This window comes from Monodon monoceros, unplaced genomic scaffold (assembly GCF_005190385.1).
Source record: "Monodon monoceros isolate NGI ecotype Baffin Bay Population unplaced genomic scaffold, NGI_Narwhal_1 Super_Scaffold_11, whole genome shotgun sequence".
NCBI lineage: Eukaryota > Metazoa > Chordata > Mammalia > Artiodactyla > Monodontidae > Monodon > Monodon monoceros.
Genome location: NW_021703767.1, coordinates 106,748,040 through 106,772,307, shown reverse-complemented (window position 1 = coordinate 106,772,307; position 24,268 = coordinate 106,748,040). Strand labels below are relative to the sequence as shown.

Sequence of the window (24,268 nt, the reverse complement as noted above, 5' to 3'; positions counted from 1 at the left end):
CTCACTATGTCCTCACATGGCAGAGAAAGCGGGCTCTCGTGTCTCTCCCTCTTCTTAACAAGGGCACTAGTCCCATCATGAGAGCCCCACTCTCATGATTTCATCTGAACCCAACCATCTCCCAAAGGCTCCATCTCCAAACACCATCACATTGGGAGTTAGGGCTTCAACATCTGAATTTGGACGAGGGACACAATTCAGCCCATAGCAGTGGGCTTGTGAGGAAGTTTATATCATTTATAGAAAAAGCATGACACCATCATCTTTTGGTGTGCCTAAATTATACTGTGTCGTTAAAAAACAAATACCTTGTAAACCTCCTGAGGGCAGAGACTTGATTTAGCTCACTGCTGTGAGCTAAATCAAGAACCTACCACCATGACTGCCAGTGAGTAGCAGTCAATAAATATTCGTTAAAGAAGTAAATAAATAACAGTTTTCTTTTCATTTAACTGTTGAATAAATTCAATAGAGCTAGAGATTTCTGATTAAAAATGAAAAAAGAAATTCTACCACAAGTGCTTTTAGTTCCCCACCTTCCTACTGTGGGAAAGGTGTTTGTGTGGGGTGGGTAGAGAAAAAGAGGGACGGGTGGTGGGAAGGAGAGAGGAGGAAGTACAAAGAGGCTGGGAAGGAGAAAAAGAAAATTAGAGGGAGACCAGGAGGAAGAGAGGGAGTGACCTGAGGAAGGGGGAGAGAGATAGTGGGAAGGAAGGAGAGACCTGGGGTGGGGGGGGACAGGGACTCAGAGATGATCGGAGTAGTGGAATTTGCCAGAAGGATTGGAATTTGGGGGGAAAGAGGAATTAGAGAGGATTTGCAGGGAGTCTTGCTCTATAATGTGTGGTGTGACACCCTCCTGATCTCCTCAAGACCTTTTGTCAAGAAACACATTCCTCTTCCCCTCTTTTCCAGTTGCTTTCCTGTTTCCATCATGATACTTGGGTGTGTTGGAGGATTCGGTGTTACACACTCTTCACACAGTGGTGATCCAGGCTAAAGTTTAACAGTCAGATGGAGTCTGTCTTATGTCTAATTCCTTGTGATGACATTCATGACATCCTTTCCTGTTTTGTCCTATTGGAGAGCAGTCTGTCCCTGACCTGTTTAACAGCCATTTTAAACTGAAGGCTTATTGGAAACCAGCCTCCCAATTTTTCTTTCCTCACTGGAATACCTCAATTTCTTTTCTTTCTCTTCTTTTTAGGCTGCACTGTGTGGCATGAGGGATCTTAGTTCTCCGGCCAGGGATGAAACCTGTGCCCCCTACATTGGGAGAGTGGAGTCTTAACCACTGGACTGCCAGGGAAGTCCCTCAGTTTCTTTATTCTTTCCTCCTAGGCTGCTGTAGGCTCTCCTTCTGAGTCCTTTAATCATCTTCAGCCTTCTTTGGACTTGCCGTGGACTTCTTCAGCTAATTAGCCTGGAGGAGGATTAGCAAACACCACCAACAGTGCTTGGCTTGTGTATTTCTGAGCCATGCCCTATCTCTTTCAATGACTTTATATTTCTTCAGACTTATTTGCTTAATTAAATAAAAGGCCAAGTTTTAGTTACAATGGTCCCAGTGATTTCAACTATCAGCTGAGTTATTCTAATTCCTTCATACTTAGGTCTCACTGCCTTTTGCAACAACATTGGCTGGAGTGTCGAGACTGGTGTTATATGAGTTTTTTTTCCGGTAGTCTATTTTCAATGTAAAACTCTTAGTGAATATTTAGAAGTATGATTTATTAAAACGTTTAGAGTACATGTTTACTTAAAACTAGAGAACTTTAAGTCTATCATAAATGTCTGTTTTGCTTGATGACTTGCCTAATGAGGCATATTACTTTAAAAATGCTGAACATTCCATTCAACCATGTGGGACAAACTGGGAATTCTGAAGGATTAAATTTCAGTCCAAGAAAATGGGAAAATTCCATATAATTAAGAGGAGACGGGAAGAAGGAAATGGTAAGTTTGTAATTTTCTGGGAAAAAAAATTAAAGAAGTTTTTTCTGTATAGAAAAGTAGGGGAAGGGGTTATAGAATTTTAAAATATATTGACTTTGTGTCTCAGGGTAAATTTTGTGGTCCACTTTAAGGTTTGAAAATAATGTTTGCAATAACCAATTGGATTAGTTATACTGAGAGCATCTTTCACAGTAAAAGACTATGTGGAGATAGTCCTGTGACGTTCGAGAATATTAACAAATACTTCAGTACACATGATCCCAGGCATGAAGTAATAGATGTGGTTTTAAAGGCTTTCTGGAGGCTCTGTTGAAATTTTTTGGATAAGGTCGAAGGTATTTTGAAATGTCAAGTACTTTATTTTGTTTTTGACCAAAAGAATAGAAAAATAAAGCTATGCTTAAGTCAGTGTTATAGGTGCAAAGCAAAGTAAAAATTTGAGCTGATTTTCTAGGTAAGAAATAAGAAAGTCTGAAATATTCATTTAAAGGCAAAAGTGAGTTCAAGTTGAATCCTTCATTGAATTGACTTTGTTCTATGGAGAATCAGCCTCAAAACTGGGAAGTGATAAGATTAGAAATGATTTTGTTTGTTTTCTGTTTGCATCATTTTGGAGGCAGATTATTTGAGCCTTAGTTGAAGGGTACCCAGCCATTAGGGTATATTTTCTCAAAGTGCCCACTTCGGTTATTTTAATTTCTTTGACTCTTCCCTTATTTGTTTCCATTAATTCTTTTGTTCAAAATGGAAAGAGAATGGTCAGGGATGTGCATTAGTTGTCAAGTTTTCCTATTTATTTTCTCAGAGTCAGTGAACTCATTAATCATAATGCAGTCCTTGGTGAGAGAGGACCAGAGATGCATTGTGAAAGAAAATAAAAAGATGAGGGCACAGAGGGAAGATGGGACAGATTCAGTTTCCAGTGCCCCGTGGTTATATTAGACTCAGAAAGTAAAATTAACATGCCTGTGTCCAGATCACACATATCTAGTGGCATCCACTTACCAACACCCAACCCCCCAAAAATCATTAAATCACCTAAAGGATACATTACGTCTTGAAAAGTGTGACACAGGTGCAGTTCACCTACCCTGAGTCCCCCTGTCTCTTCTGGCGTTGATTGTGTGTTTTCCATCACTGTAGGCAGACCAGAGGTGACATCACATTTGAGGTGCAATGAACACAATTAGCAGTTAGGTGGGATGTAGGCAGTTCTGGAGAGCTGGACCTGATGTCAGGGGAGGGCAATCTTGTAAGCTCAGAAGAAAGGACAATCAAACAGTGCACATATTTTGGGGACCTTGACCTAATAAAGCACACCACAGCACACCCACCACTACAATATTTTACATTTGCATAACAATTTTGGTCTAAATATCTTGGACATTTTTCAAGAAAAAGCATTGCTATTATAGTTCTGTTTTTATGTAAGTGGGAATAGTGGATGGCAGGAATTAAAGTAACTTTTTTTTTTTTTTTTTTTTTCTGTACGCGGGCCTCTCACTGTTGTGGTCTCTCCCATTGCGGAGCACAGGCTCCGGATGCGCAGGCTCAGCGGCCATGGCTCACGGGCCCAGCCACTCCGCAGCATGTGGGATCTTCCCGGACCGGGGCACGAACCTGTGTCCCCTGCATCGGCAGGCGGACTCCCAACCACTGTGCCACCAGGGAAGCCCTAAAGTAACTTTTAAAGGTAGTGCTCAGTGCTAGGTGAGGCCAGGAGTGGGTAAGAAGTATACAAATTAAGGAGAAATGTATATAACAACATTAGCCAAAATAAATCTGGAAATGTAATTCTAACAAGTCTTCACTTTATTTCATTTTTTGCCTCCTTCCTTCCCAACAGCTCAACATTCTTATATTTAATTAAACCTGATCTTAAGAATGTTCTAGAATCCAGTTTGTGAATTTCAGCCAGTATATTACGTCCTTTAGAGATACATTATATTTTAAATCTTTTCTTTCTTTCTGAAAGATAAGCTTTGTCCTCAGTAAAAGGAATTTCAAAGTCAACAGAGGGTGACGAAGAACTTTTTTTTTGAAGTAGAGAGTCCTTGCTAGTACAGTTCTGCTTGCCTCATCTGTATGTATTGATAATTTTTGTCTATAAATATTTCTTCACATAAGTAAGGTACAAAAAGTCAGAGAGTCCCAGTTGATTAAGTGGAAACTCATCAAGTAACTTTGAGATGGTCATACTATTAATAGAATTTTTTGGCCGTTCCCTGACATAAGCCAAGAAGTCTTCACTGGTGTGTTTTCTGGCAATATTGCAACAGCATATGTTACCAAGTTAGTAACAGTTCTTCCCCAATACATCTATCCCAAGAGTATTGGGAGAGACTTTTTTTTTTGAGAGACTTTTAATTAAAGAAAAAAAATAGCAAATTTGTAAAATAGAATATACTAAAAATCTGGACTATTTAAGCACAATGTTTTAAAAGAATGACTCTATTATACCTGTGAAACATCACCCATATTCTGCCTGGTAAAATAAAAAAGGAAATACTTGGTTGAAGACAAGAGCAGAGTTCATGTCTTCATGATCACATATCTCAAAATCAAAATATAAATTCATTAAGTTCATTCCAAAGATTTGTCAGTTTGCATATGATTTATTCTTGTTAACAAGGGCCAATATATTGAATTAAAGCTTTATATCAAACTTCTGTCCTATAGGACTTAAAGTAAACCAGTCTGGATGACACATGGGTATGATGCAGAAAATCACTAATGAAAATAAGGCAGGATTCCAAGTATATCAGATGTCTATGTTTGTGTATGCGATATATTAAATAATGGATTTGTGATTGTGTAAATCTAAGGTCTTGTCTTGGTTTTAAGATTTTGATATTTCAATGACCCATCCAGACCCTTTCATCATCATTCCTTGACTATCCCTAAGCCTCTACTTCTCCACTTCTGCCAACCCTTGGTATGTTCATACCCTAGACCTCATCATCACATGGAAGTACTTTACCACTGAATTTTTTTTTCCCTTTGACCACAAGTTTTTCTTCAACCTCCCCCATTTTTCAACCCTTCTGAAATGGTTGTTCTTTCAATCTCACCCTTGGCACTCCTCCATGTAGCCTGCAACAGGCCCATTCTAGCCTCTTGTCTCTCTCTGTTCGCTTGGGTCCTGGAATCTCATCTAGACCAGACTTGGTTCTTGAGAATGTGTATTTAGGAAGGAGAACAGCCTTGATCTCATTGTGATGTCCTTCCCCTTAACACCTCCCTCCCTCTTCTTCCCCTCTGTTGGCCCACCATACCCTTTGCTCCCAGCTTAATGTTTGGTAAAGAGAGAGCCTGGGGAAAGCACATCAGATACGTAACTACCTCTGCTCAGAAGTGACCCACATCAATCACTTCTGCTTACATTCTATTGTCCAGTAGAGCTGCAAGGGAAGCAGGAAAATGTAGATGTACACAGAGATATCCACGGGCATTAATAGTTTCTCTGACATCTACCTTGTAAGACTGTTTTGAGAATTATATACAATAACATTTGCAAAATATTTAGGTCAGTGCTTGGTAGATAGTTTTCTCAATAATTATCTGGTATTTTTTACTTTGATGAAAGTTGTTTTTCTCACTGTAAGTGGATGAATTAGCATCCCACTTTATATATTTCTGTGAGTTTCGTTAATGCGAGCCAAAGTCAGAGAGGCTGCTTCATACTCAGAGTGTTGATAAAACCATATTTCTGGTTCTGCATATACAAAGACTACCTAGAAACCACATAGAAACACCACCTTGTGAAGTCACATCTTGGGGACAGTCATCTCTGAGGTGAAATTGCTCAGTCACATTTTTCCTTCTGATCTTAGCTGGGCTTTCAATATTAAGAGCCCTGGGGCAGAGTATATATGTATCTATCTGGATGTTTGCGGTTGTCCTTAGTTATCTCTAGCAGGCTCCCTGTCCTATTCTCCACAGCAGTTCCTGAGGTTTTTGTAGGATACTTGCTATGGAGTTTCCTCCTGGCATAGCTTGGTGTGGGGTTTGCCTGGAGACCCTGCTGCTCATTCCATAACTACCAATACTCCAGCTGTTTTACCTGCTAATACTGACCCTGAATATGTCACCCTTTTTAATAATTTCATGCCTTTATATCTTCTAATGTTTCTGCCACTTGCTTCCCAGATCAGGTCACCCCCTGACCTGATCTGGGAAGCAAGGAGGGGCATGGCACATCTGCCCCAACATCAATTTTACTCAATGGTGAGAAATAAAAACTATTATTTTTTATTTTGGAACAAACATAAATACATTAGGAAATAGAATGTAAATCCTCTTGAATTTTAACTCTAGAACCAGAAGAAAATTTCTTCTATAAAAGGGGTGGAACTCTGGCTCTGTTTCTAGTTTGATTTCCTTTGCTGTGTGGATACACTGTGGGGAGAGGTAAGGAGCACATCTTTTCTCAATTGCCCCCCTGGTTAACTTGGACTTGTTCTTGCTTAGTCTCATATAGAACCTGTTCCAGCACGGTATCTTCTGATTGATAGGCCATTCCTGATGTTCTCTGGCTAGCAGAGATGCCTCTTTTTCATTCTCAGAGTCGTGCAGGGTTCTCTTATGGACTTTGTTTATAATTTTATTATTTAGTTATTTAACAAACACATGCAGCACTTACTAAGGGCAAGGCAATCTTCTAAGCGATGAATATGTGTTAACTCTCACAACCACCATATGAAAGAGGAACTGCTTTGTGTGTGTGTGTGTGTGTGTGTATGTGTGTGTGTGTAGGTACAGTTGACCCTTGAACAACACAGGGGTTAGGGGCGCTGATCTTCCACATAGTTGAAAATCCACGTGTAATTTATAGTCTGCCATCCATATCCCCAGTTTCTCTGGATCTGAGGAGTCATCAGCCAATCACAGATTGGGTAGTACTGTAGTATTTACTATTGAAAAAAATCCCCGTTTAAGTGTATTTAAGTGGAGATCTGTGCAGTTCAAACCTGTGCTGTTCAAAGGTATCTGTAGATATGTGTGTGTGTGTGTGTGTGTGTGTGTGTGTGCACATGCATGCGGGCATGTATGAAACACCGAGGCACAGAAGTCAAATAACTTTCTCAAAGTCACACAGCCACTTACAGGCTACAAGCCAGAGCCAGAATTCAAACTCAGATATCTGACTTCTAAATTACTATGTTTGCTGCCTCTTGCATTAATTGTTGGGTAACTTCTCTTCTTCTCTAGACTATTAGGGCCTTGAGGACAGAGTTTTATTGATCCCTGTGTCCCTCCAGCCTAGAATGAGGCCAGGCACACAATAACGGTGTAGCAAATGTTGGCTAACCCTCTTTACAGAGAGGGTGGAAGTCGCTAGGACTGCATGCCTGGGCTGAGTTTTACCCACTTAATCACCCTGTCACTTTCTCTATGTAAATAGCCCATGACCTCTAATTGCTAGAGGAATCTTAAACTCATTTCATCCTGGGGCTTCCCTGGTGGCACAGTGGTTAAGAATCCGCCTGCCAATGCAGGGGACACGGGTTCGAGCCCTGGTCCGGGAAGATTCCACATGCCGTGGAGCAACTAAGCCCGTGCGCCACAACTACTCAGCCTAAGCTCTAGAGCCCGAGAGCCACAACTACTGAAGCCTGCGTGCCTAGAGCCCGTGCTCCGCAACAAGAGAAGCCACCGCAGTGAGAAGCCCGAGCACTGCAAGGAAGAGTATCCCCCGCTCGCTGCAACTAGAGAAAGCCCGCAAGCAGCAATGTGAAAGACCCAATGAAGCCAAAAATTTAAAAAATTAAAAAGAACCCCCAAACTTATTTCATCCTGTGCTTAGTGGAACAAGATGTGAAATTTTTGTATAAAATAACTTTTGACATTTTTCTGGAATATTTCAATAATATCTTTGACTGGGAATTGTAGGATCCCAATTTCCCTCTCTACCCTGTTGTTTATGATTCTAGGAAGTTTGGTTTGGTTGTGCCTGTTCAAGGTTTGTGGAAGTTCGGGAATCTGCATGCCAAGCTCTGAGATTTCAGTCTGTATAACCTGCCCTAGAGCCATGATGTCACGGGTGGACTCCACCAAAAAAAACAACACCACCCAAAACACCACCACCACCACCACCAAAAAAATGACAGCTTTAAAGGATTTGGAAGTAGAAGAAAATGTCACTACCTGCAGCTTCCCTTGAAATCCTTCCTAAGCCACATCTCGAGAGGGTGTTTTGGAACCACAACTTTATATTTCCTGTAAGCTAAAGCATTTTGAAAACATACTTGTTGCAAGTGATGACTGGTTAGAAAGAAATTCACCAACTGTGAGCTCCACAGAGAAGTAATCATCAGAGCTGAAGAAATCAAAACCATATTTTTCTTAGAAAATATGCTTTTCATGAGTATCAAGCTGGGGATCTTCCTAATTTTGTTTATAATCAAAGGGAGGGCTTTGCATTGAAGCACATTTTGACTCTCCTGTGGTCCTGGTTTTCTCTGGCTGGCCTCACCTTCTCTCTCTCTCTTTCTCACACACACACTTTTTTGTTTGTTTGTTTCTATTTGGAATATTTTGAGAAAATGTGGTCTCCCTGCCATCAGCCCCCATGTCAACATTTATTGATTCACTAATATGGTAAACCGCTGTATAACTTTTACCATTACCTAATGTGCATCTGATTTTCTTTTTCAAAAACTGGAAGTAGTTATACATGTCTTTCTATGAGCATATAGTTAAAATTATGTCAAACTTATTCTCTCTCCCTGTTTCCCTCCTACTCTTGCCCCTCTTCTCCCATCTCCAACTCTAGAAACAAGTCATGGATGTTTTTACAGTCAAAGAGTACCTTGAGGGAGGAAATACTTCTATTTCCCCTTGAGGGCAATCTAGAAAATTCTGCTAACACTCTAAGAGGTGTGAATCACTACAGCAAGGCCAAGGGGATCATATAGTTGAATTCAGATCCTGAAGCAGTTACTTTGGATAGAAATGGCTTTGCCACTAATTGCTCAAGACATATTAAGGGCTATGGGCTGCAAAGATTATAAATAACAAGAATTTAGGGTAGTACATTTTAAGTTATTTGTTGAGTATTACCTGTGGTAGGTAGACAGGGTATGAAAAATACAACTGATAGTCAAAAATCAATGCTTCACATATTCACAATAAGAATGTATATGTATGTATATATAAATAAATACATACATATATTTATTTATGGCCTTGCTTATCCCCCAAAGGATTTAAGAGTATTTACCAAAATAGACATGATATAAAGAGATAAATAAAATAGAAAGCAAGTGGATGAGGGGACCTAAGGCCCTAAGAGGGTAGGAAAGATGCAGATGAAGCTAGGAGTGATATTAGTACCTGCAGTGTGTGCTGTAAGGATGGGTCTCTGCTCATGTTGGGCTACATGGGCTCTTTGCTACATGTCTCTTTGCTACATGTTGGGTTATATTTGCTCAGCAGCTAATATAAAAAGAGACATAGGCCCAAAACTGACGTAGCAGGAGAAAAGCCATTTCTGATGCTAAGAAGAACAGGAGAACTTCTCATAGAGGGTATAGTAAAATAATAAACAAAGTCCTCAGCAATATCCCCCGAGTAAGTACAGTGATGAGTTTTATTTGGTTGTTCCACAATCCAGAGTGCCCTGAGGCTGGCTGATACTCACTTCTCCAGAAATAGTTGTTTTTCATTTGTGAGCTGCGTATAGTTTACTATGGCTCAGGAATCTTTGAGGGAGGGAAGGTGGCAAAATGTTATTGTTTTTCTAGATTAAAATAGGCAACAATACTTTGGCAGATGATATATAGCCAATGTAGAATCAAAAAAATTACATATATATTTTTAATCCCAGAGGTAAATACAACTTTTCTTAATTTCACTGAGTAGTTATTATTATTATTGCTTACTGTCATTCGATGCTATTTATTTGAATATTCCTCCTATACCTTCTAGCATGTGTATAGAGGAAAGAGGGCAGAGGTTAAGAGATTTAAATAAAATTTCTTACATGTTTCCTGTGTTTGCATTAGACTCAAATTTTTTTTTGAAAGTGATACATGTTCATTGTAGAAGATTTAGGAAATACAAGACAGACAAATCGTTTAAAATCTCACCATCTAGAAATACCTTTGAGGTGTTACATAGTGTATGTCTTTATGTGCGTGGTGTATGCATTGGCTTAGTTTCCTAATTTTATGAGGGCTACCTAACCACAGCCCTAGAAACTAAACACCATAGTTTCTCTACTTATGACTAAGCAAGGCTATTGATTTTCTATTTACTTTGAACACACAAGTAATGTGGAATGGGAAGAAAAACACAAAAACAGAGCTTTGAGTATAAGGCCAAAACCTGAGATAAAGTCTGACATTCACAACTGGCACCTACCCCTTTCTTAAAAAAAATAAATCCTTTTAGGTCTTCAGCTTCCACAAAGCAAAAATGTTACCAAAGTGCTGGCGCTTCAGAAAGTGGGATGCATACTCTTACCACTTCTATTCAACATAATGTTGGAAGTCCTAGCCACAGCAATCAGACAAGAAATAAAAGGTGTCTAAATTGGAGGGGGAGAGGTAAGATTGTCACTACAGTAAGTCCTCTACATAGGAACGAGTTCTGTTCCAAGAGTGCATTCGTAAGTCCAATTTGTTTGTAAGTCCAACAAAGTTAGCCTAGGTACCCAGATAACACAATTGGCTATATGGTACTATAATGTAATAGGTTTATAATACTTTTCACACAAATAATACATAAAAAACAAACAGACAAAAAAGAAAACATTTTTAATCTTACAGTGCAGTAGCTTGAAAAGTACAGTAGTCCAGTACAACAGCTGGCATACAGGGGCTGGCAACGAGTGAACAGGCAAGAAGAGTTACTGACTGGAGGAGGAAGAGGGGGTGGGACATGGCAGAGCTGAAGGATCGTCAGCAACAGGAGACGGAGGGCAAGTTGCAATTTCATTCACACCTGATGTTGGCACAGGTTCTGGTTCCTTGCTGGATTCAATTCTATCTACTCTCTTGAAAAAAAGATCCAGTGATGCCTGGGTAGTAGCTCTTTTTACCTCATCATAGATGACACAGTAGCACTGGATTGCTTTCTGAATGGCTGCTGCAACCTTTGTGTACCATTCTGTGTTCAGGTCCTGTGCCTCAAAAACTAACAGTCCTCCTTAAATAAAGAAAATCCCCTTGCCATTTCCTGCGTCATGAATCTCTTCAGTTCTTCAGTTACTTCTTCTTCCTTTTGTTTCTCTTTGTCCTTTCTCTGGGCCTCCAATTCCATCAGGCCTTCATTAGTAAGCGCCTCATGTTGCACAGCAAGGAGTTCAATGAAGTCGTCCTCTTGCAGATCTAGCTCCAGCTTCTCGATGAGGGTCAGTAAGTTGTTGAAGACCTCTTTGGACTCCTCATCCACCTTCTCAAATCCACAAAAATTGTGAACAAACTGCCGGCAAAGTTTCTTCCAAACCCTATTCATGGTGATGGCTGTAACCTTACTCCAAGCAAAGTCAATGTTTTTTATGGCCTTGTAGATGTTATAGTCCATCCAAAATTGTCGCAAGTTTATTCCTGATTCATCATTCGCCTTTACTGATGAAAAGTGTGCCATAAATAATATTTCCTGAAAGTCGCTATAACTCCCTGGTCCATAAGTTGGATGAACGATGCACAGTCACATCTTTGAAAGTTCACAACTTGAAGGTTCATATGTGGGGGACTTACTGTGTATATGCAGATGACATGTACTATATATAGAAAACCCTAAGGACTCCACACAAAAACTACTAAAACTATAAATGAATTCAGCAAAGTAGCAGGATACAAGACTAACATTCAGAAATCAGTTGCATTTCTTTATGCTAACAATGAAATATCAGAAAGGGAATGTAAAAAACCAGTACCTTTTAAAATTGCACGAAAAAAAAAAAAAACTAGGAATAAACCTACCAAGGAGATGAAAGACCTATATGCTGAGAACTATAAAACATTAATAAAAGAAATTAAAGAGTACTCAAAGAAATGGAAAGCTATCCCACAGTCTTGGATTGGAAGAATTAATATTGTTAAAATGGCAATACTACCCAAAGCAATCTACAGATTTTTAAAAAATATTTATTTATTTATTTATTTATTTTGGCTGCACCAGGTCTCAGTTATTGCATGTGGGACCCTTGTTGCAGCACGTTTAGTTGTGGCACACAGGATCTGTAGTTGCGGTACGTGAACTCTTAGTTGCAGCATGCATGCGGGATCCAGCTCCTTGACCAGGGATCGAACCCAGGCCCCCTGCATTGGGAGCGTGGAGTCCTACCCACTGGACATGAGGGAAGTCCCCAATCTACAGATTTCATGTGAACCCTATCAAATTACCCATGACATTTTTCACAGAGCTAGAACAAATAATCCAAAAATTTATATGGAACCGTAAAAGACCCAGAACTGCCAAAGCAATCTTGGGGAAAAAGAACAAAGCAGGAGGCATAACCCTCCCAGACCTCAGACAATACTGCAAAGCTACAGTAATCAAGACAGTGTGGCATTGGTACAAAAACAGACATATGTATCAATGGAACAGAATAGACAGCCCAGAAATAAACCCATACACTGATGGTCAATTAATCTTTGACAAAGGAGGCAAGAATATAAAATGGGAAAAAGACCATCTCCCCAGCAAGTGGTGCTGGGAAAGTTGGACAGCTGCCTGTAAATCAGTGAAGTTAGAACACACCCTCTCACCATACACAAAAATAAACTTCATATGGAGTTTTGAGTTTTGGAGTTAAACATAAGACATGACTCCATAAACCTCCTAGAAGAGATCATAGGGAAAACATTCTTGGACATAAACAGTACCAATGTTTTCTTAGGTCAGTCTCCCAAGGCAATAGAAATAAAAACAAAAATAAACAAATGAGACCTAATCAAACTTACAAGTTTTTGCACAGCAAAGGAAACCATAAATGAAACGAAAAGACAGACTACAGAATGGGAGAAAATATTTGCAAATGATGCGACCGACAAGGGCTTATGTACGTATGTATATTTCCAAAATATACATACAGGTCATACAACTCAACAGCAAAAAAACAAACAACCCAATCGAAAAATGGGCAACAGACCTAAATAGACATTTCTCCAAAGAAAAAATACAGATGGCCAATAGGCACATGAAAAGATGCTCAACATTGCTAATTATTAGAGAAATGTAAATCAAAACTATAATAAGGTACCACCTCACGCCAGTCAGAATGGCCACCATTAAAAAGTCTACAAATAACAGATGCTAGAGAGAGTGTGGAGAAAAGGGAACCCTCCTACACTGTTGGTGGGAATGTAGGTTGGTGCAGCCACTATGGAAAACAGTATGGAGGTTCCTCAGAAAACTAAAAATAGAATTACCATATGATCCAGCAGTTCCACTCCTGGGCATATATCTGGACAAAACTATAATTCGAAAAGATACATGCACTCCTATGTTCATGGCAGCACTATTCACAAGATCCAAGACATGAAAATAACCTAAATGTCCATCAACAGATGAATGGATAAAGAAGATGTGGTACATATATACAATGGAATATTACTCAGACATAAAAAGAAGGAAATAATGCCATTTGCAGCAACATGGATGCAACTAGACATTATCACAGTAAGTGAAATAAGTCAGAAAGAGAACAAAATTCCATATGATATCTCATATGTGGAATCTAAAATATGGCACAAATGATCCTGCCTACAAAACAGAAACAGACTCACAGACATAGAGAGCAGACTTGTGGTTGCCAAGGAGGAGGGGGTTGGGGAAGGCATGGACTGGGAGTTTGGGGTTAGAAGATGCAAACTATTACATTTAGAATGGATAGACAACAAGGTCCTACTGTATAGCACAGGAAACTATATCCAGTTTCCCGGGATAAACCATAATGCAAAAGAATATAAAAAAAGAATGTATATATGTGTATAACTGAGTAACTTTGCTGTACAGCATAAATTAGCACAACACTGTAAATCAACTATACTCAATTTAAAAAAACACAGAAAGTGGGATGCACTGTGCAAATGCAAATGTTATTGTCCTTGTTAACTAACCTGGTGGCTTGGAAGTTGTGTAACAGCCCCATGACGGGCCTCCTGACCACGTGCTCTTGACAATAATGTGGAAAAAGAGAAGTTAGAAGGAACACTCTGAATCTAGCGTCCATGATTTATGGACACCAGAGATCATGAAGTCAAATCTGAACCCCTCCGAGCTAGTCTTGTTTCCTTTGTTGTCCTTCTTATCAGCATTTCCTTCTTTTCTCTGCTTAATTTCCACTTTCCTTTTCTCTTGTTCCCTTTTCTTTCTTTTCTTCTTTCTCTTCCTTCCTCATCTCCTTCCACTCCCCTCCTCTCCCTTCTCTATCTTTAATTGACCTGCATTCTAGACATTTTCTGTCAAAATAGGAAAAGAACAGTAGGACAGAGCCCTTAGAATTGAGTTTGAGTTTTGAATCCCAGTGAAAAACTTATATAAAGTCTATGACAATCTTGGCTTTCACCAAGCCCACAGCTTAAAAAAAAGATGATCATTTCTCCTGGACACTCATATATGAGATTTATGGGTGGGTGGGGGAATCTATCATTCCAGCATCACTGCTGAGGGTGGAGGTGATCATCTTGGCCACCAACATGATTGCTCTCAACCATCCCTCCATTCTCAGTCACAGCTGCTGGAAATTAAAACCCTGGAAAAGTTACCTGAATTTTAGGAGAGGAGTGGACTTTTTCTCTCATGAACCCTATAGGAAGTCTGCTACTTTCGTATATAAAGCCTTCTTGAAAGCATAAATGAAAATTGAATATCAAACATATAAGGTAAGTCTAATTATACCAACTAAACACAATCTTTAAAGGTGTATTTCTAACATATCATATGCTATGTGCTGTAATTTTGATCTGTTTTTCCCCCTGTAATAGAACACTCTGTCACCTGGGTTAAGTTCAATGAAAACATTTGAATAGGAATGCAATCTACAGCTTTTGGCATGTCCACTGATTTCCATCTTTATCTCAATAGTATTACTTTTATGGAACCTATATTTTTCACCAATATCAACCATTTCATTTGCCTATTTTCCACTACATTTTATAAAATGCTAATGGCAAAATATAATAAAGCGGTCAAATTCTTTCTACAGCACCGCCCTGTCATAAAGATGGCTGTGCTGGACAAAGTAAGTGGCTGACGGGCCTTAGGTAGCTCCCCATATCATGGCTCGAATCGTTTGTTTGGAAGCCAAGAAAAAATTCAGAATGTGGTCAACAAATGTCAGTTAAAGGGCCCTAATGTATGATGTGTGTAAAAAAAAAAAGGGGGTTATGCGGAATTTGTATTGAGGGAAATATAGGACCTGTATGTTAAAAGGTGGATAAGGTAGGAAAAAAATAGCCTAAAGGTAAGATCTAAACAACAACATCATCATCAACAACAACAACAATGATATGACTAAGTTGTAAGCATAATAAAGACTTTGATTGTTTAAGATATGCATTTCTATTATTTTATTTTATTTTATTTGGGGGGTGGGATGGGGTTAAATGAGATATGTGTTGAAGCAAAAAGAGACAAGTGAGAAATATTTATCAGAGGCATTGCCATTTTAATATATTTTCCCTGAAGCATCATTAAAGTTGACAGGAAAAAGTAACAATTGCAACTATAAATAAGGAAGGTGACAGAGATGTATCCATTTTCAGTTCAGCAACACTATTGTGTTCCAGGTACTTTGGCAGTACAAAGCTGATCAAGAAGCAGTCTTTACCTTTGAGGAGCTCCAGATGCATTTTGGGTAATACTGAGAATACAAAATAAAAGGTGGGAACAATCCAAATTGAATAATGAGATTTATTTCATTTTTCAAATAAATATTATATTTTATTTTAAAATTTGGAACAGTAGTAAATATTTAGAAAAGTTGTAAGCACAGTGCAGGACAGAAACCTTTTTGTTTTCCTGAACAACTGGAGAGCACATTGCTCACCTGATGTTTTATCATTCTTAAATACTTCAGTGTTCATTTCCCTACAAGCACATTCTCTTACATGACCACAGAATAACCAGCAGAATCAGGAAATTAACACTGAATCATTGCTACCTTCTAATCCTCAGCCCCCACTTCAGTTTTGCCCATATCCTAATTATGTACTTTATAGTAAAAGGATCCAGTTCAGAATCACACACGGTATTTAGCAGTCATGTTAGTCTCCTTCAGTCTTGAAGTCGGTCTTTCCTTGACTTTCACAACCTTGACACTTAATAATCACATGGTAGTTGTTTTGTGCAATATCCTTTAATATGGGCTCCTCTGACATTTCTTCGTGATTATATTCCGGCCACGAATCTTTGGTAGGACTGCCACAACATTCTCTTTGCTACAGCTATCAGGTGATGTACAATTTAGATCTGTCCCATTGCTAATGAAGTTCACTTTGATCACCTAGTTAAGGTGGCATCTGCTTTTCCATTTAAAGTTACTCTTACTTTCTTTGGTACTTTGAAACTGTTTCTCACGAAACTTTTAATTCATTCATAATTTAAATCTGTTTGGAGTCACGGTTTCCTGTTTTATTCAATAGGTTATAATTATTATTTTGATGCTCAAATTATCCCTGATTTGGCCAGTGACAGCCCCCTCCAGCTGGCTTCTCTATCCTTTTGACATTTCCCCATCATTCTTTCTTTTTTTTTAATGCTAAATTTTTTTAAAGTTTATTTATTTTATTTATTTATTTTTGGCTGTGTTGGATCTTCGTTGCTGTGCAGGGGCTTTAGTTGTGGAGAGCGGGGGCTACTCTTCATTGAGGTGCGAGGGCTTCTCATTGCGGTGGCTTCTGTTGTTGCAGAGCACGGGTTCTAGGCACGCGGGCTTCAATAGTTGTGGCTTGCGGGCTCTAGAGCTCAGGCTCAGTAGCTGTGGCGCTCGGACTGAGTTGCTCCGCGGCATGTGGGATCTTCCCGGACCAGGGCTCAAAACCTTGTCCCCTGCAATGGCAGGTGGATTCTTTTTTTGTTTGTTTGTTTTTTGCTTTTGGGCCCAGCCGCTCCGCGGCATGTGGGATCTTCCCGGACCGGGGCACGAACCCGTGTCCCCTGAATCGGCAGGCGGACTCTCAACCACTGTGCCACCAGGGAAGCCCGGAAGGCGGATTCTTAACCACTGCGCCACCAGGGAAGTCCCCCCATCATTCCTGAAGCACTTCCTTGCTTCCTGATATAATAAGATGTTATAGGCTCATCTTATACTCTCTCTGACCCAGTTCCAGAATCATCCATTTCTCCAAGAAATATAGGTTGCTGTTAGTGGAAAATCATATTTATAACTCAAGATCTGGGTGTTAGGTGTGTTCATTGCTATGAGTGTGGCTGTTCCCAAGCCCTGTCAGTGGAAAGAGACAGACATCCATATCTATATCCATATCTATATCCATGTCTATATCTATATATATCCATATCTATATCCATACCTATATCTATATCCATAGCCATATCTATATCCATACCCATACCTATATCTATATCCATATCCATATCTATATCCATATCTATATCTATGTATATCTATATCGGCATCTATATCTATATCTCAAACATAGATGCAAATGTATCTTTAAACAATATGATTTTATTTGCATGCATGTATAAAGACAGATTTGCATTTATATGCTTTTCTATATCTCTATACCCATTTATATTGAAAATCATGAGTTTACACTGATATCTCCAATTCCAGTCCAACACCATGGGGTCCATTCTAGTTTTCTTCCTTCTCATATTTGTACCTTCCTTCTCCAACCATGGGGAACCTGACTCTTAATGTCCTTAATTTATTTACTTATTTCATCAGTCCCCTAGTAGGTAACCCACCTCTGCTGCCACCCTCTTGCCCACATGGACACTCACTTCACTCGAGTTGAGATGCCCTGTCCTGGGCTGTCCTCACCTCAGGGACACCTGATTACCCTGCTTGGGCTTCAGCATTCTGTGCTGGGCAGCCCAATGCCTGGATGTCTTCCTCATCCTGTCTGGGCTCTGACAGGCTACATACACCAGGTTGCCCTTCTGCAGACATGTTCCTTACCCAGCTCTGGCTCTGACCTCACGTAGGGCAGCCATCCTGGGTGGTCACTGTCTTGCTGGATTTGAGCTCTGACACCCTGCTCTGGGCCACTGTGGCCGTCTCCTTCGAGGGCAGATGCCTGCCTTAATCTGCCACACTTCGTGGCTTCGGGACTATGTTTTGGAGGAGGGAAAGTGAGGGAAAAGGGGAGGGAGGAAACGGAAAAGAAGAGTAAGGTCTATTTGAAATTCTAAAATTTAAAAGAAATGAAACAATGTACACTACATATTTGTTTTCCATACCAACGAGAAGTGAAGCTTTCTCTAGGTCTTCTAAAAAGATGAAAAGATTAAACATGTTTTTTCTTCTGGGGACTAATGTAATGCTGGATAATTAGACTCAGATTCCTTATTTAGATTCTTATTTGGGGCCAGAAGGGAAGTCTCTTTTAATATACAATCTTTCCTTTTTTAATATGCCCAGAAGGATTGGAAAATAGTGGGAATTAACAATTATTGGTGAAGAGACTAGATTGTAAAGCTATTATAGTGTAAAATAAGGGTCAGCATTGCTCCCTCTAATCACTTCATGAAATTTCACCCCAAAGGCATTTATTCTTGTCTTTAACCATTGAAAGGCATGGTAAATACTATTAATTTAAACCAGATGAAGTCAAACAATTATTTATGACTCCATTTTGCTATTCTCTTGAGGTAATTATTACCAAGTGATCAGTGATTGAGTCTGAAGAAATGCTTTTAATTATTATTAACTGAATAACCACTGGCTTAATAAAACTGTCTTAGGATATTATACTGGGAATTAATTGAATATAATGTATCTATCTACCTTCAAGAAATTATTTCCTGAGGGAGATAATAGAGAAGGAACAATTCTTTTTCACTTAAATAAAAAGACACTTAATAAATCCTCATTAAATGAAACATTTGTCTAATATTTGGGAGCTGGGGTGGCTTAGGGTAGTAAAATAATTTTGTTTATGCAAATTCTTAATATGGCAAACATCTCAAATTAATCAACAAAGGTGGACAATCCAGTGCCTTGACTGAGAATTTTAATACCTAGTTAATAAACTGGATTAAAAAAATGTGTCTATATAGTCAGTTGTCTATTTTCTTATGTAAAAAGTAGTAACAGGGCTTCCCTGGTGGTGCAGTGGTTGGGAGTCTGCCTGCCGATGCAGGGGATACGGGTTCGTGCCCTGGTCCGGGAAGATCCCACATGCCGCGGAGCGGCTGGGCCCGTGAGCCGTGGCCACTGGGCCTGCGCGTCCGGAGCCTTTGCTCCACAACGGGAGAGGCCACAACAGCGAGAGGCCCGCGTACCGCAGAAAAAAAAAAAAGAAAAAACTTAGTAACAAGATCAAATTAAGGTAAATAACTTAAAGGTAAAAGACCTAAACATGGCCACAAGACTATCCTTTTCTGTTTCTTTTAAAACTCAAGAAGCCAAGCAATTTGCTTAAATAATGATAGAGCATAAAATACAGGTTTTCTGTCCCTGACTGGCCTAACACTGCATTGTTCCATGATTCTGCCTCAAGACTCGTACTAACTATAACATGGAAGAATTTTGGGGCCTCAATGCAAGGCATGATTCTGGAACTGTTGTCTCATAAATTCAGACCAAAAAAGAAGTGAGATGTTTTGCACTTGGTAATGCACTGAGGGGTTTGAAGAGGTTATTACGAGTAAGTTAAGTGCCTCTGCTGAATACATGGAAGCTAAAATTTCTCACTGAAAAGGAAAGATGACCAAAATACCCAACAATATGTTTAGTGATTCATCATGATCTTCAAACTACATTTCACTTTTCTTTAAATGAATGTGTGTGTGTTTAAAAACATTAAAGAGAGTTGGAATATGGCTTCAAGGATTCAACAATCTTTGAAGAGCATCAAATAACAGAATCAAAAGAAACAAACTGAAGGAAATTGTGGACAAAGATGAAAGGATCTAAGTCTCTGGAAATAGTTAAGTAAAAAGATTCCTGAGCACTGAACAAGACCCCCATGCAAGTCCTGAGAAGACAGAAAAGCAATGAAGTGTTGAATCAGTAGGAAACGTACTTTGCTAAGAGGCAAGAACAACACTTCTGTTTGCAGAGGCAAACAACTCTGAGACTTCAAAGAAAACCTTTTTTTTCTGTCTTCCTTTTTCATTTCTTTTTGTTTAAATCTTTAAGAACTCAGTGGTAGAACTGTATCTGAGAATGGCTTAGTGGACTTTGGGCACTACTGTCTTATGCCCAGTATTTTAAGTCAGTCATTTGCAATAGCCCTTATCAGTCCCCCTTCTCCCACCATTTCCAGACAGACCCCATTCTGAAACTCTATCTGTATTAAAAAATGCTTGCCTGAGAAAACAGTTCTTTTAAATTTACAGACCTTAAGGTTCTTAAAGCAGGAAATTTTCCAAGCACAAACCAGATTAGGATGGGAAGGGCTGTTTTTCTGAGGGCTAGCTTGTGTTCAATTCATAAATATAAAATTATTGGGACCCCTTTGACAACAATTTCAATACCAGTTTAGGAGATTAAGAAAGGGATAGATGGGGATTCAGACCACTGACTAATCATTCTGAACCCAGAAGTCCAGAGAGCTTCTGAGGTTTCAAATAGATTGTATTGTGTATAATATCAAATTCTTGTACATATGAAACTCCAGTCATCTGTCTTTGAAGATCTCAATGATGTTAAGAAGTCTGATCCTACCAGCAGAAATCAGGATTATGATTCCCAGTTCTCTCCTATAATAAAAAGATACATCCATGTTCTTTGCTATGGAAATTTGAAGGGCTTCCCAAAGTGGGTGGATAATATTTTCATACCCTATTGATGTTGGGCTTGGCCATGTGACTTCATTTGGCCAATGGAATGTGGGCAGTGGTGACAGTGCCAGTTCAGAGACAAGATCTTAAGAGACAGTGCATGTTTCTGCACCCACCTCTTATATTCTGCCATCTCCATGAGAAAAACATACAGCCATTTCAGTCTGGGCCTTAGAAAGAAGACCTGAGGAGCAGACCTGAGCCCAACTGAAAGCCTCAGGTTGAACCTGGCCCCCCTGACTGCACCCAGCCAACTTGCAGACCCATGTAGGGATATATACAGGTGTGTTGGTAAGCCACTGACTAATAAGCTCCTTCACAAGCTGGCTTTCAAACTTTACTTCTTAGTATAAATCCTAATGATCAAATGACATTACAAATGACCTCATTATCCCTATGTATTTCTAATGGTCTTTCAAAATAAATTGCTTCAAAGTCTCCAAATATAAAAATATAATTGAATCCTAGATTAAGTTATACTTAGTATTGCTTAAACATTTTGGCTCACTTAATGTGATGGATAAACCATAATTGGACTCCCAAATTCAAAACCTGAAATCCTTTTGCTCACAAAAATAAAACTACCTTGTAGCCATTATAAAGAGAATCCCCAAACGCTAGGACAACTCAATTCTCTACCTACTGCATACCTGCACCTGAGCTGCTGACTGTGGAGAAAGGAAGCAGGTCGAGAAATGCTGCTCTGCTGGCTAGTCTCACTTAAGATTTATTGTTACTGCTGTCATACAGTCAAACCACACTTCTGTGGTACGCTTCCTCTCTTCAAGAGGGATCATCTCACAAAGTCTCTTCTCAGCCCTCCAGCACCTTCTCCCCTAGCTTCACTCTCAGCTGATGACTTTGCTTCTAAGTTTACTGAGGAAATAGAAGCAGTCAGGAGAGGTGTGTCTTACCTTCCTACATCCAGCTCTGCCTGCCTCTCTCTTCCCTCTTATTACATCATTCCAACAGTCTCTGTGCCCATATGGGACAACTTCTCCACTGGGCACCACAACCCTGAAGCCCAGCTTGTCCTGCCTCCTTGAGAACTTTGCTTCTGCAGTCATGCCCTGTCCTTCCTGCACTGTCGATTTCCACCTCCTTAAGAGATCATTCCCATCAGCATACAAATGTGTAATGTCTCTCATATTAAACAACCTTCTCTTCATCCAAATTCTCCTCCGTTGTTATAGCTGTTTTCATTGCAAAATTTCTTCAAAACAGTTGACTGGATTTGCTGTTTTCATGTCCTCATTCTCTCTATAACTCACTGCAGTCAGGCTTTCATCCCTCCTGCTTCAATGCAGCTATTCTCATCAGGGTTACTAGGGTCTTCTGTGCTGCCAAACTCCCTGGTCAATAGCATTTAATACGGCTGATTACTCCTTTTCCCATGAAAATCTCTCTTCACCTGGGTTCCAGTTCTCCATCCTTTACCAGTTTCTTTCTACGTTGCTGGACGCTTCCCCGTCTCCTCTGCTGGCTTCATCTGATCTCTGGACCTCTCAATGTTGGAGGACCCTAGGGACAGTGTCCTTGACTTTTTAGCATACCCTTTACAGGTGATCTGGATCAGCCCCATTGGCCATCTATTTGTGGATTAATCCCAAATTTATATCTCCTCTAACTCCCAACTCACACACCTATCTGCTCACTAGTCATCTCTACTTGTATCTCTAACAAGCATCTCAAACCAGACATGTCCAAAACCCAGACTTTTAACTTCCATAACCAGCTTCTTCCCCAGCCATCTTCATCTCAATGATGGTAACTCTATTCAATCAGTTAATTCAGGCTAAAAATGTAGGTGTCATCCCTGGTACTTTGCTTTCCTTCACTCCCCATACCAATCAGCAAAACCTACTGGCTCTACCTTCACATTATCTGAAATCTGACAACTTCTCACCACCTCCCATGCCTTCTGGCTTCCTTTTGGGTTCTGCCAACGAGTGGACCAGCAGGACAGCAGAGAAAGGGACCAGAGAAAGGTCAAGGTATTTCTTCCCCACTCCCTCTTTGCTTCAGGCTTGCATCTCTAGCAGTAGCTGTATCCCCACAACACCAGAGGCACCTTCTCCATGTCCCCACTGGTACTGGGCACTCCTGTGACCCTGTTTATTCCTTTCTTTGCCACTTCAGCCCTTGGGATAGTATCACCTTCCCTCTCTTGCCCTGCATCCCTCTCCGTGCCTCTGTAAATAGCTCCTTCATCAGCCACTTCATTTGAATCATCATTCTTTTCCTGCTGGCACACTGATCAACATACTACCCTACATAAAATATCCTTTATCTCCACTTTTTACCCCTTTAACTATTTTTTTCAAGTACATACTATTCACTGAAATTTATTATCTTCTGTCCCCTCCTCTCTTTTCTAAAAAGTAATCTTTCCACGAACTTTTCATTTTACTTTTCACTTTTATCCCTAGCCTCTAGAAGAATGCCTGGTATAGTGTTTCATGTAAACAGGTTGCTGGGAAAGATAATATGTTCTTGATATATTCTTAACAGCAAAAAAAGTATGTGTTAAAGAAGAATACTATGGTATGTTTCTACTGTTAAAAATCTACCTATCCAGATATAATAATTGAGCAGTAAAAAGAAACATCTGGAAGCGTATACATCAAATATTAATAGTGGTTACTTCCTGGGGAGTGGATGATAGGATTTGGTTTTCTGCTTTGTACATGTCTATATAGTTTGCATTTGTAGGAGAAGCAAGCAGGACCATTGGAAGCCTACATGAAGTTTCTGGGCAAATTAGAAAAAGTCATCCCTCCACTATAGGATAGACACAGCTGCCTTGGTACCAAGAGAGCAGATTTTACCACTCTGGTACCAAATAAAGTCAATTTTCATTTAGATTAATTCAGAATTAAAATTTCCAGTTATTAAAATATCTGATAGTCTGTGAAAATGTGAGAACTCTTCTTTATGCATATAAAAACTGGATTTATAAAACAAAATGATTATAATTCTTCCAAGTTATGCTCCAGAGTCCTCAGTACTCTATTGTAGGAAAATAACTATTCCTTCACCTGTTGAGCTCACTTCTAGTGCCTGGTTTGTGTTCTTACTCTAAAAAATACTATTTAATAAAATATTCTTATTTTGGATACATCTTGTGTAGCTGTTTTCTTAAACATTCTTTATTAAAAACATCTTTGCATCTTAAGTTTGTTTTGGCAGCTTTAAGTCACAATATACAGATCTGAATTATTTTTGTAATAACGTATTGGTTTCTTATATAAATTCCAAGGCATGTCTAGGAGTCTGTCACTGCAATCAGGATCAATTTTTTTTCTGAGCAAACAGATAATCAGAAGGGCTTTAGGATTAATTACATGTTTAAACATTTAGTAGTAAAATGTCCAGAAATTCCTTA

The 24,268-nt window shown here is 39.4% G+C and overlaps 1 protein-coding gene across 1 annotated transcript in view; it reads right to left on the bottom strand.

The window, feature by feature from the left end:
- Window positions 1-2,639: 2,639 nt before the first annotated feature.
- Window positions 2,640-24,268, bottom strand: part of VEPH1 (ventricular zone expressed PH domain containing 1) — a 278,619-nt gene continuing 256,990 nt past the window's right edge. The window contains exon 14 of the mRNA XM_029214797.1: window positions 2,640-3,184. Coding sequence (XP_029070630.1) covers window positions 3,143-3,184 — 42 coding nt within the window. The 3' untranslated portion in view covers window positions 2,640-3,142. The remainder of the gene's footprint in view (window positions 3,185-24,268) is intronic.